At 34.0% G+C, this 13,148-nt stretch overlaps 1 protein-coding gene across 5 annotated transcripts in view; it reads left to right on the forward strand.

Moving 5' to 3' along the window:
• Nucleotides 1–12,390, forward strand: part of NUF2 (NUF2 component of NDC80 kinetochore complex) — a 31,078-nt gene extending 18,688 nt beyond the window's left edge. For all 5 annotated transcript variants that reach the window (XM_060090854.1, XM_060090857.1, XM_060090855.1 and 2 more), the window contains 5 exons: nucleotides 1,224–1,361; nucleotides 3,365–3,505; nucleotides 4,500–4,675; nucleotides 5,632–5,767; nucleotides 11,951–12,390. In XM_060090854.1, coding sequence (XP_059946837.1) covers nucleotides 1,224–1,361; nucleotides 3,365–3,505; nucleotides 4,500–4,675; nucleotides 5,632–5,767; nucleotides 11,951–12,085 — 726 coding nt within the window. In that variant the 3' untranslated portion in view covers nucleotides 12,086–12,390. The remainder of the gene's footprint in view (nucleotides 1–1,223; nucleotides 1,362–3,364; nucleotides 3,506–4,499; nucleotides 4,676–5,631; nucleotides 5,768–11,950) is intronic.
• Nucleotides 12,391–13,148: the final 758 nt, after the last annotated feature.

Genomic DNA, 13,148 nt, shown 5'->3' on the forward strand with positions numbered 1-13,148 from the left:
GTATTGACTATGGTTCAATTTTATTATTCATTTCTCTCTGTCCCATTTAAATCTATATTAAAACAAAATCACTTTGTAGTTAAAATAGCAAATTTAGGCTTTTTGTAAAGGGAAGAAAATTGATGAAAGTCAATGCTAATGTAAGGAAAATGATCTCTAATTTTGTAGGGCGTTAAAAGAGTAGATAATGTGGTGGTGTGCTAAATTCTAAGAATAAAGTAAATAATATTGTTTCAAGCATTCAGTTTTGGCCTCTGAGTTAGTTGATGAAAAGATAAGAACTTTAAAAAATTTTTTAGTTAGAAATAATTGAGGCAAATTATACAAGCTGTATAGTAATACATTCCTATTGTAAAATACTCAGATAACACACATATGCGTATATATAGAGAGAGAGAGAGGGAGAGAGAGAGAGACATGAAAGGCTCTCTTCTCTCTACCAACTGTACCTAGAGGTTACACTTTTCCAGTCCTTTTTCTGTGCCGTTACATGCACAGATATAGGTGTATATAGTCATTTGTTGCTGTTTTGTTGTTCTGTTTTCATAGGGATGGATTTGTGTTATACAAGAGAATTCTCAGATACCCTTCATCTTAATTCTCCAAATGGTTTGAAATTCAGGAGAAAGAAATTTGTTTTAGTTTAGTAACTGTGTAGTGAGTACCTTCTCAGTGCTATTACTTTCACTGGGTTCTGGGAAAGCAAAGATAACTGTTCACAATCCCAGTTTGCTCATTTAATTCAGAAACACATATTAAATACATAGTTATAGTATCACATGTACAATAACTGTTTATAGAAGGTATACAGAGGAAGTAGGAACAGGATTTTCAGGGATTAATAGAAACTCACTTGCAGTACAGGAATGGGATGATGGTACTCAGGAGGACCATACTATCAGAGAGAGATCACTTATAATTGTCCAGACATAAGACCGACTATATTACCAGATTGTAGAGTGTAGTAGGAAGCTGGTGGAAGATGACACTGGAAAGGAGAGTAAGAGCTACATAATGAAAGATCTTGAATGGTGTGTTAGGGAGCCTGATCTTTGGCCTGCAGACAGATGTGAGCAATCAAGCAGGGGAGTGATGTGGTCAAAATTAAACTTAACCCCCACTACAACAAACACAGACCCATTTCTTTGTTCTTTTCCATTACTGTAGTGGCTAATCACCAGTTTTATTATTATATCTAACATATAAAAATGTTTTCTCAACAGAATGAACTAAAATTGTCAGTGGTTTCTTTGAAAGAAGTACAAGAGAGTTTGAAAACAAAAATTGTAGATTCTCCAGAGAAGCTTAAGAATTATAAAGAAAAAATGAAAGATACAGTCCAGAAGCTTAAGAATTCCAGAGTGAGTTTCCTTTTTATTTTAATGCTTTTCTCTTTTTCTTTTTAGCAACTCTTGTTTGTTTGTTAATTTTCTAATTTCCAGATTATCTATACATCTCTTCTTCTTAGGCTTTTTGCCCTTGTCTTTAATTTTTAGCTCTTCTCTAAAATGGATGTAGGAAAAGAAGTATAATTTCAAGACATTTGTTTAATTATGCAACAAATTTTTGAGGCTTTTGCCCTGGGTGATCAAAACAGAAATGACCTGTCCTCATGAGACTTAGTTACTTTATCTTAAGTGAGAAAGGTGTTAAACAATTTTAAAATCAGTTATATAATTATAAATTATAATATGTATTATGAAAAAGTATAGGGTGTGCATGTGTAGAGGCAGGTAGTATATGGGAACTCTCTGTACCTTCTGGTTAATTTTGCTATGTACCTAAAACTGCTCTAAAAATTAAAGTATATTTTTTAAAAAGCACCAAAAAGAGAAACAAACAAATAAAAAATAGGATAGGGTGCTTCAAAATAACATAATGAGAGTAACCTAGTTTAGTATTGTGGAAATCAAGAGGTGAAGGTGGGAAGGAATGGAAATTTATGTTGACATCTGAAGGATGAACAGAGGTTATATTAATAAATTGATATTGGAACAGCATTCAAGGCAGAAGGAACAGCATATGCAAATTCTATGAGGTAGTAGTAGAGAGTAAGTTATATTCAAGGAAGAAAGCATGATGTATAAGAAGGAGAATGGCATGAGATGATGATGGAAAAATGGGCAACGGGCAGATTATTCAGGGTGCTGGATTTTACCTTAAGAGCAAGGGCATACCACTGGCTAGTTTAAAAGGGGAGTGTTGGAACATGGTTTAAGTTTAAAAAGATTATGGGTTACTCTGGGAGATGGATTGAGGTATGTGGGACAAAAGTAGAAGTGGGTAGACAATTTAGCATCCTTTATGAGGAAAGGTTTTTAAACTATTAATTAAAAAGAACATTTCTGATTTATCTCTGAATTTGTTATTCAAGTCATTCCTGATAATTGAGAATTATCACATGGGAATAGACAAAGATTACTAGAACAGAAATGAGAGCTCAGAAATAGATCTGAGTATTTATGAGATCGATTTATTTAATAAGCAATTCTGATTCAATTGGCAGTTCAGCTAGATGAAAAGCAAATTGGGTCTATACCTTGCACCATTTACAAAAATAATTTTTAATTGGATTGAAAATTTAACAAGTTTAGAAATTTTAGGAGAACACTGGTATTATCTTGGACTGGGATAGAGTTTTTAAATTAAGATTGGAAACTCAAAAGCTATAGAGAAAAGTAGACGTGTGGAACATATATATAGTGCATATGACAGGTAAAGGGATTATATCCATGATACGCAAAGACACAAAAGAGTACAAATTAGTAGGAAAAAGACAACTTAATGGAAAAATGAGCTGAAATATGATTAAGCATTTCACTGAAGACAAAATCCAACTGGTTTATAAGGTGGGAGGAGAGGTAGACTAGTGGGGAAAGGAAAGAAGCCTTTGTGTTGTTGCAGTGCTTGTGGTAAACATATACTCATTTCCTAATTTTAGAAGAAGAATTAATCTTTTTGAAAGAATTAGCTGTAGTAATAGTTATTATACAAATGAATAGGAAGATTATAATTGGTAATATAATTGCCCAGGAATAATCAGGAGTAGTTTGAGTATTAGCAGAAATGAACTCTTTTAAAATCATTATGAATAACCTTTGGAAGGCACTTCAATGAGTGATTTAGTAAAATTATGGTAGTTTTTCTTTGTTCAAGGATATTTGGCAATTAGGAAGCATAATTATATGTGCTTAGACACATGTCAGTAATAGTGCTTTGTTACTGACCTAGAAACTTAATTGTTCTCTGCTCTTTAGCTTTCAGTATCAAGTACAGAAATTATTTAAGAGCAAACAAATTGACATTACTTCAGTTTCGTAAAGGAGAGTGCCAACCTGGTTTCTATGTTTTTTTTCTTTCAAAGCAAGAAGTGATGGAAAAGTATGAAATCTATCGAGACTCTGTTGACTGCCTGCCTTCATGTCAGCTGGAGGTGCAGCTATATCAAAAGAAAATACAGGACCTTGCAGATAATAGGGAAAAATTAACCACTATCTTAAAGGAGGTTTGTATTGTATGCAGTTTTTATGTCTTTATTATGTAATAGTTCACTGTAGTCCCTTGAATTTGCTTTTACCTTCTGTTGCTATTTTCCTACAGAAAAGCTGGGTCATTCTACATTATAATAGATGTGGCAATGTGTGCTCAAGGATAAAACACTGTTCTTTTTAAACATAGCAATAGTAGACCCATTTTAACCTTCAGGTGAAATGAATAATAAATTAATTAACATAGCATATTACCATGTATATTTTGGAAAAAAGTAATGGAATTTTAAACTTGTTCTGACATTTGGAAATGATCTTCTAATCAATAAAGTCCCAACTTACTGCCTAACACTGTAGCTAGGATCTATAAAGAGATTTAAAGTTTACGACACAGACCCTGCCCTGAGTGAAGGTGGACAGCTAAGGCCAACGTTTTTAAGTTTCTTAGGGTAGAAACTTGAAAATCCTTTTCACTTCATTGTCCTAATCCAGACTGTCCCCAGGATCACTGACATAGCATTTAATGAAAGATTTCTTTCTTGAGGGAAAAAGGGGTTGAAAGGTGAGTAGCCTGAGATATTCTTTCCCAGTTACACACTTCCCTTATCTCCCATCAAGAGTCAGCACAAAAAAGGATTGAGATCCACTGCTTTTGTTTCTAGGGTCTACTCTTTCCTCTTTATTCCTGCTACCTTAGTTCAGACCCTCACCCCCTCAACTTGGCTTGTTGGCTGATCTTATTACTGTGTTCCTCTATTCCAATCCTTGCTGATAAAATGACATGATAAATAACACCTCTCTAGGTGTCAGGTTCTTTCTCAGTATCCCTAGTGCCTTCCTGTTGTCTGTTTTGTTCAGTCTGCATTCTTGTGCTGGGCTTTCAGTGTTTAAACAGTTTTATCACATTTTAAAATTGTATTTTATTCCAGCTCATCCTAGAAATTAGTCCTTCATTTTATTTGTATATCCTAATTGGTTGTATTGACTTTAAATACATCTCATAAAATACAGAGCCTGAACTTGGAGGACAAAATTGAGAGTGATGAGTCAGAACTGAAGAAATTGAAGACTGAAGAAAATTCCTTTAAAAGACTGATGATTGTGAAGAAGGAAAAACTTGCCACAGCACAGTTCAGAATAAACAAGAAGCATGAGGATGTCAAGCAGTACAAACGCACCGTGATTGAGTATGAACTTATTTTAAATTTAATGTATTAGAAAGTAATTAGAAAAACCTAATTTACTTTTCCCCTAAGATTCCAAATCTCCTATAATTTCAAAAAGGTATTCCACTGTTAGGTGACTAAAACAGATGAGTTAATTATGAATCTCATAATGTTGCTATATCTAGATTTAGAGATGTTTTAGGTACTAGTTTTTTTTTTTCTTTTCCTGATATCACAATTCCAAATCCTTTGCACAATTCTTCAAAAGGGTTCTGGTGCTACTGCTTATTTCAGTGCACTTTAGAGACAGTGGTCTAGAGTTGTAGTAGAGTGCATCAACTGGTTCATTTTATTGTCCAGCTGGTCTGTAACATAGCATATTTTGAGAAAAAGTCTTATTTTTTTATTCATATATGAAGTAGTACTTTGCTAAGCATTTTGTCATGTCCGTCGTCATCGTTGTTGTTGGCCAGTATGTTTGGGTGTTTTATTGGTAGAGTCTTCTTCCCATCAGTTCCAAAAATGTGTTTTTAGAATAAATGCCCCAGATATGTCTATGAGATGACACTATTTCAGCCTCTGAAAGGTGTATTAGGATGGTCTGAAGATTTCCTTTGCTCTCCTCATGCAGATGAAGCAAAAGGGCAGAACCTGAGGGTTTTAATTTGTTGCCACATGCCTTGCAGGAAAGTTGTGTTGATTCGCACTCCTAACACCAGTACATGAGTGAGCACAACTGGGGAGATGTGACTTAAGATCTCCATGTTAAATAACAGCTTTGTGTGGAAGAGCTTACTCTATGCCATGACCTGAATATAGCGCCACCCTGTGATTCTTATGTTTGCTTTTGTATCTTGAGAAGAGTTTTAGGTGTGTCAGTCAAATACAGTCTCTTTGGAATCACAATTAGAGTTAAATGCTTGACTGTTTAGATGCTTAAGAGGAATTATAATTTAGCTGTCTCTATTTTTCTTCAGAGATTGCAATAAAGTTCAAGAAAAAAGAGGTGCTGTCTATGAGCGAGTAACCACAATTAATCAAGAAATCCAAAAAATTAAATTTGGAATTCAACAACTAAAAGATGCTGCTGAAAGGGAGAAACTGAAGTCTCAGGTGAGTATATGTTCATAAGAAATTAATTTCAGATAATGTCACAAGTTTAAAATGTAAATTATGTCATCCTCATTTTGAAGATTTTGTCAGTTCTCCAGAGTAGAAATTGACCCCTCAGGTCTGTTGCTTTTATTTCCATTTATAGCACCTTTTCCATTACCCTGGGATAGTTTGCATGTATGTCTCCTCATACCTTTTTTTTCCTTGCCTTTTTTCCCTGTTAGCACCTAGAATCGTGCTTTGCAATGCGAGTAGGTGCTCCATAAAGGTTCTGAATTTTTTTGATACATAAATTTAGATGGTGATTTAAAGTAGTCTTCTAAAAACTTTTTGCATTTTTTCCTGATAAAAGGATCTCAAAAGTATTTCTTATCATCAGTATTAAATGTATTCAAGTTGTTACTGGTATTTTGAGTTTTTTTTTTAATGATAACTTTATCATAATTACCTAAAGTTACTCTGCTTGTTTCAAGTGTATTTATTTTATTGTTTCATAAACAGTCTCAAGTTTAATGTGGACAGGCATCTTGTCTTCTACATTTTTATCTTCCAAAATGTCAGTATAGTGCCAAACATAATATGTTTATTATGTTTATTTCTCTTTTTTTTGTTGACTGCCAAAGACCCAAAAAAGTAGTCTATTCCTGCTACCTTTATCACATCTCATTCTATCCTTAACCTTTAAAGTTTGTCCAGTGTTCTCAAGATTGTCCCAAACTGCTCTACCAGAAGTCACTAAAAACAACCCTTTATCATGTAAAATCCCTTGGCCTCTTTTCTCATTCTTCATCTTGCCTACATTAATATTTTATCCTAAACCTCTGAAACCTGAAAGATATTTAAACATGCTATCATTACCTTTCACCATTCACATTTAATTTGCGAGGATTCTTAATACTAAAAGAACCACAGTAGGCAATCCCCTCTTGTTCTCAGGAACTTTTTTATCCTCTGAAATATTAAATTGTTAGCTCGTGCACATGTAAGTGTATATATACATAGTGAGGATTGTCTCAAGGCTACTTTGAAAGGAAGGAAAGAAAGAAAGGAATGGAAGAAAGAAAAAGAAAATGGCTGGGTTTCCCCTCCCATGGTCTGTCCAGTACACTGTCCTGATTTTTTCTATTCTTCCTTTTCTTTCTACATTCCAACTACTATTTTTTTTTCTGCCCCTTAACTGGATATCTACCAAGCCTTTGGCCCTCTGTTTATCTCTAGAATGGGGGTTAGAAAGACCTTAGGAGATATTTAATCCTACTTCTTAACTAAATCAAATGAGCAGATATTTATTTGTTATCACATGGTCAGATACAATTAATAAACCAGTTACTAATGTAAGTACCTTTTGTCTATAGGTCATAAAAGGTGCCTGTGCCTGCCTTAAATTCCTTTTAGTTTTGTGCATATATGTCTTGCCAATAACATTTTAAGTTTCTCAACAACAGCAATCTTATTTTTTACCTTAGTATGTCATGTCAAACCATGCCTAGAATGCTGCCTTATATGTAGTATGCTTTCCATAAATATTTGTAAAATTGGAAAGCCATCTAGCATGCTGTTTCTTAAAATTAACCATTTAGTAGAAGTCAACGATGAATTTAAAGATGAGCAACCCCCCACCAAAATATATTGAATTAGAATTACCAGCACTGGGGCCCATGAGCCTAAATTTTTTCGCATGGCTCTTGAGAACCACTGATGTGTTCTGCTTCATTGTTTTCAATATTATAAAGCTCATCACTACCCAAGCTGTTCTACTATGACAGCTATAGTTATTAAAATGTTACTTCTTATTTTGAGTTTAAAAATTTTCATTTCTGTACTCTAGTGAACCAAGAGCACCTCTCTGGAACAAATCTGTATCCTCTTCTACTGAATAAAACTGTACTTAAGACATTTGAGGGTAAAGATCATGGGTTCTTTCAGCCTTCTCATCCAGGTTAATTAGCCCTAGTTTTCCAGCCATTCTTTATATAGTTTAATTTTCAGATTCATTATTCTGTTTACTGTCCTCTCTACTCTGTTTCCTGCTTTTTTTATTCTGTTTAAAATGTAGAACCCGGGCCTCCCTGGTGGCGCAGTGGTTGAGAGTCCGCCTGCCGATGCAGGGGATACGGGTTCGTGCCCCGGTCTGGGAGGATCCCATATGCCGCGGAGCGGCTGGGCCCGTGAGCCATGGCCGCTGGGCCTGCGCATCCGGAGCCTGTGCTCCGCAACGGGAGAGGCCACAACAGTGAGAGGCCCGCATACCGCAAAAAAAAAAAACAAAAACAAAAAAAAAATGTAGAACCCAGTACTAAACATAGTCTTCCAAGTAATGGTGTGACCAGCCCCAGAGCACAAGGCTGCTGTTAATGAAGCATAATACTGGGTTGGATTTTTAGAAGCAGCATCTTGACCTTGGCTCATATTGTGCTTGTGATCAATTAAAGGACCTCTGTCTTTTTCATATGAGGTTCTGCCAACTTAAAATTTTTTCACCACACTTTAATGCAACTATTTTTTTGAAATTTTAATTCTGGATTTTACTGTTATTTATTTTAGGTTTCATGTTATTTATTTCCACCTAGATTTCCAAAATTTCGAGGTCAGTTTAAATCTATGTATCATTCACATTAACTATTTCTTGTGGCTTAGCATCACCTACAAATTTGACCAGCATGCCTTTTGCTCCAGGGGAGATAAATGTTGAGTAGAACTGGGCCCTTTGCTGGGTTGTATTTCTTCCTTCAGAATGGCATAGAACTATTGATCAAAACTTTGGATACAGTTGTTCAACTTGCTAAGTTGTTCTAACCATACCTTTACCCAGACAACACTGTGATATCCATTTGTTCCAAAATAGCTTGGGAGAGTCTCTAAGTCCCCTGGTGAAATCAAGATATATTTTGTCAAAGAACCCTCTTTAGCTTACTTCATAATCATCTTTCATGAAAAGGAAAGAAGGATATGTTAAGATTGCCAAACTGTTCTTTGTGTAATTCTGTTGGACCCTAATGATCATCATATCCTTTTTTTCGCTAAATATTCTTTTCCATAGATATTTCATCTCTTCTAGTTTCAATCATCATCTTTATTTAGATAGCTTTCAAAAATCTGTTTCCTGTTCTGTCTACCTCAACTCTACTCCTTATTTTAGCTGCCTCATGGATATTTTCAATGGATTAGCTTATCACAACAAAAATAAACAATTATTAAATTACATTCAACATCTTTAGTGTCTTTCCTCTTCCTCACTTTCTCCTTCCCGCTCTGTCTCTCTCTCTTTCCCCTTCCCTTTTCCTTTCTCTTTCACTTAGTTTCTTCATATTCTTCAGCGGCATCATCATTTTCAAAATATCACAAAGAATTGCAATTTTGCATTTTCTTTAGATAATCCTGATATCCAATCATCAAGATAATGTCATTGATACTGTTCATAACAACCCCTTTCTAATCATACTTCTATCACATAATTTTCTAATACTCAGGATTTCCAGCAAAAACTGGCTACATTTCTTCCTTGACTTAAGATTCTCCTACATCAAATCTGCCCTGAATCCTAAGTATTACCAAATTTAACCTGCTAAAATATCACTCTTATTACTACACTTTCTCATTTAAAACAGGAACTCCCTGTTTTCCTGTAGTTATTCATGCATTTAGTCAGTCATTCAACAAATGGTCTATGCACCTACTAGGTGCCAGCCTTTATATTTGATTCAGGGAGTAAGTATGAACAAGGAAGGCATGATCCCTACCTTCTAGGATTTTTAAAGTTTTGTATCTAAGCTAATCATTTTCATTGTTTAAGATTTAATGGAAAGTGTATTCTCAATATAACTTTCTCTGGCTTCTTTCAGATATCTTTGATTTCTCTCCTTCTCAAATACTATAGCATTTTTAGTCTATTCTGATCTGTGCTGTCCAATGGGATAGCTACTAGCAACATGTCGCTATTTACATTTACTTTTAAATTAATTAAAATGAAATAAAATTTAAAATTTAGTTCCTTGTTTATACCAGCTATATTTTAAGTGCTCAGTATCCAGTCTGGTCTGGATTGTATGTTTTTTTAGGGTAGAGAGCATAACTGCATGTTCCATTGTACTGTTGTACTATTTACAGTGCTACTTGTAGAAGGTACTCAGTAATATATTGGTTGATGAATTAATACATACTTGGTGGGTAAATGTCTACACTGGCCATAAAAGTCCATGGATATTATGTCATCTTGAATTTCTCTGATTTGAAAAGTGAGATAATTACCTAGACCAATGCTGTCCAAAGAACTTACTGCTAGGAATGTTCTGTACTGCTCAGTACGGTAGCCATTAGGTACATGTAGCTACTGAGCACTTGAAGTGTGGTTAGTGCAACTGAGGAACATGTAGCTGTTTAAATGTAAATTTAAATAATCACGTGTCCCTAGTGGTTGTCATGTTAGGCACTGTAGAACTAGAGTTTGAGTTTTAAAATATTTTAACTTCAGCCAAGCTATCACAGTAAGACTTACTTATTATGTGAATGAATATGATAAAGTTCCACTTGGATACAGAATTTAATTGGAAATTGAAATATGTAGCTTTTGTGAGGGCTGTGATCTATTGCTATTAATATCCTGTGAGGGTTGGCTTAGAACTTCAAATGTTTGTTTGCTTCTATGGATGTGCCAGTGGAATTGGGCTTTAATGTTTCATTCATTTATTGTGGCTCTACCTGTAGGATTTGGTTCCTCTTTGAGAATATAGGTGTTCTCAGGAGAAAATTGTTCCTCTGAGTGTGTTGAAATGGTTGGTTCAGATATTTGCAGATTGTATATCTTTATTTAACCACACTTCATTTTAATAGTTTCTAATGAGTAATGTCTTTCTACCAAATGTATTCAGCTTTCTTTTTGGAATGAATAAATACGTATCTCTATAGAGCCAGGAAATTAAATTGATCTGTAGCTACTGAAATGTGCTGATTTTTTTTAAATGGTGTTTACATAAGATAGCAACTAATTCACCTTATTTTTCCTACAAGATTTAAGAAATAAAGGTATCAAAACCTTTTGATTTATTTTCCTAATGATTAATATTCCATCATAGTTGTAGTAATTTGATGCCTGATTTAGATCTTGGGAATCTAAATACCCTCTTCTATTTTTGTATTAGGATTTAATAATGATCTATGTTTAGATTTTGGGAAAATGTTTAGCCTTAAGCATCTATTTATATTCGCTTAATCTAGAGCAGTAGTTCTCAAACTTGCATAGGTGGCAGTCTCTGGAAATAGTGTTGTTCTTTTTTGGAACATTTTGAAGCCATACTATATTAAATTATAATCTATATAATTTGCTCAAAATCTGACAGTTTCTACACTAGAATTTAAACTAAGATAAATAGTGGCCAAACTATGGGTTTAAGAAAAGTTTAATAGGAGCAGCACTTAAAATTGAGAACATTTATACCCATTATACCCATTTATTGCTTTTTCCTTCCATTGGAAAAGGCCTGCTGTTTTATTTCAGTGGTGAAACACCTTTTATAATCTTTCAGAATACTACTTTTTCTTGTATCAAGGTTTGAGAATTGTTTAAGAAAAATCAATAATAAATGGATCAAAATTACACTTGATGAGTATGAGATAGAATAAAATTATGCAAAGTGGTTCATTTATTATTTTATTCAGTCTATAGAAATTGTTTTTTAATTTTTTCTTAATTCTTAACACATCCATATAGGTTTATATGAAAACTCACTATTGCTTATAGTAGGACTGCCTGATCAGTTTGTTAAAACAATTCTAAAAGGTATTCCTATATTTCTCAGTCCTGTAGATTACTTATTAAATCTGTTTACATATAATTTAAATAATGATCAGGGTCAAGTGCAGAGTACAGTAATCTAGGTATTTGCCAAGTAAACGTGAAAAGCTCCAAAGTAAAAATTTTTCTTTGATGATTAAAAATATGTTCCTAATGTCTTGGAATTCAAGCCATTGTTAATGTCTCTGCTTTGTTCTTTCTAAGTAGCTGAGTTTCTGATGCATCGGCACAGCTTAATAAGAGTAGGCATACGAGTGTGTACATGTACATAAGGTACTTTAGACTTTAAAGTATTATTAATAAATATGAACGAGACTTGGAATTCTTGTAACTCATTTTTAGTTTAGGTCATTGCATGGAATAATTCTTATTATATTTCATTTTCTACTTAGGAAATATTTCTCAGCTTGAAAGCTGCTTTGGAGAAATACCATGAAGGCATTGAAAAGGCAACAGAGGACTGTCATACTAAAATAGATGAGAAAACAGCTGAACTGAAGAAAAAGATGTTCAAAATGTCAACCTGATTAACAAAATTACACGTCTTTTTGTAAATAGCTTGCCAATTTTTAATTTTATATTCAGAAAGGGAATAGTTAAATTGAAGTTAATGGAAGTATCAAAAGTACCAAATAATGTTGGCTCAGTTATTTTTTATATACTCTCATAGGTTATTATTTTGTAAGATAGTGCATTTAACCTAGACTTTTATGAACTTAAAATTAAAATGGCTTGTGCAGCCATTCATGTCTCTACTCTGCTCCTTGTTGTAAGTGGTGGTTGGAGTAAAACAGAAATAATTGCATTTGAAATATATAATTTTTCTCTGTTATTATCATGGCTGTTGCTGCTTTGTTTGTTGACATACAGAGGTATAGTATTATTGAACCCTGACTTTGCACTAAGCATTGTGGGATCTCATTTGATCTTCACTCAAGCAACTCTAGGTAGACATTTTTGTAACTACTTTATAGATGAAGTAACTATGAAGGTCCTGAGCCAAAATTTGAACAGTGCTCTGTATGAGACTGAGGTCTGGAATGTTTCTACTGTACCACACTTTCTAATGTAATTATTTAAAAGAGAAAGTATGAGTGTGGTAGTCTACTTCTTCACTGATGCCATGGCATTTTTATGAGGAAAATAAGTTAAAATGTGCAAACTGCTTAGAACAGTGCCATGGTAGACATGTATATGTCTGGTAGACATATGTATATGTTAAGTATTGGTATTTGGAGTTCCAGGTACTTTTCTCTTTGTCAGAAATATTAAAATACTATGGTAAGTAGAGAGTAGGCTTTCAGTGACAGGAAAAGCCCTGGAATAGAAGGAGTGGAAAGAGCTAGGTGTCCAGGGAGGAAGAGCTGGGACACAAAATTGAGCTATTGCTCTATCCCTTTCTTGCTTTTTTAAAATAGAATTTTAATCCATAGAAAGGTCTGTTTATGAGGCTAGGTAACAGGTGTAAACATGACCATGTCTCATTTTATATTTAAAAAATTTTAACTCCCCTGGACCCATCTCCACCTTCAGCTCTTGCTCTTTTCTTTTTCCACAACCAAATTTCTAGAAAACCTAATCTATACATGT

The sequence above is a fragment of the Mesoplodon densirostris genome, chromosome 2, assembly GCF_025265405.1.
Source record: "Mesoplodon densirostris isolate mMesDen1 chromosome 2, mMesDen1 primary haplotype, whole genome shotgun sequence".
In the NCBI taxonomy this organism is placed as follows: Eukaryota; Metazoa; Chordata; class Mammalia; order Artiodactyla; family Ziphiidae; genus Mesoplodon; species Mesoplodon densirostris.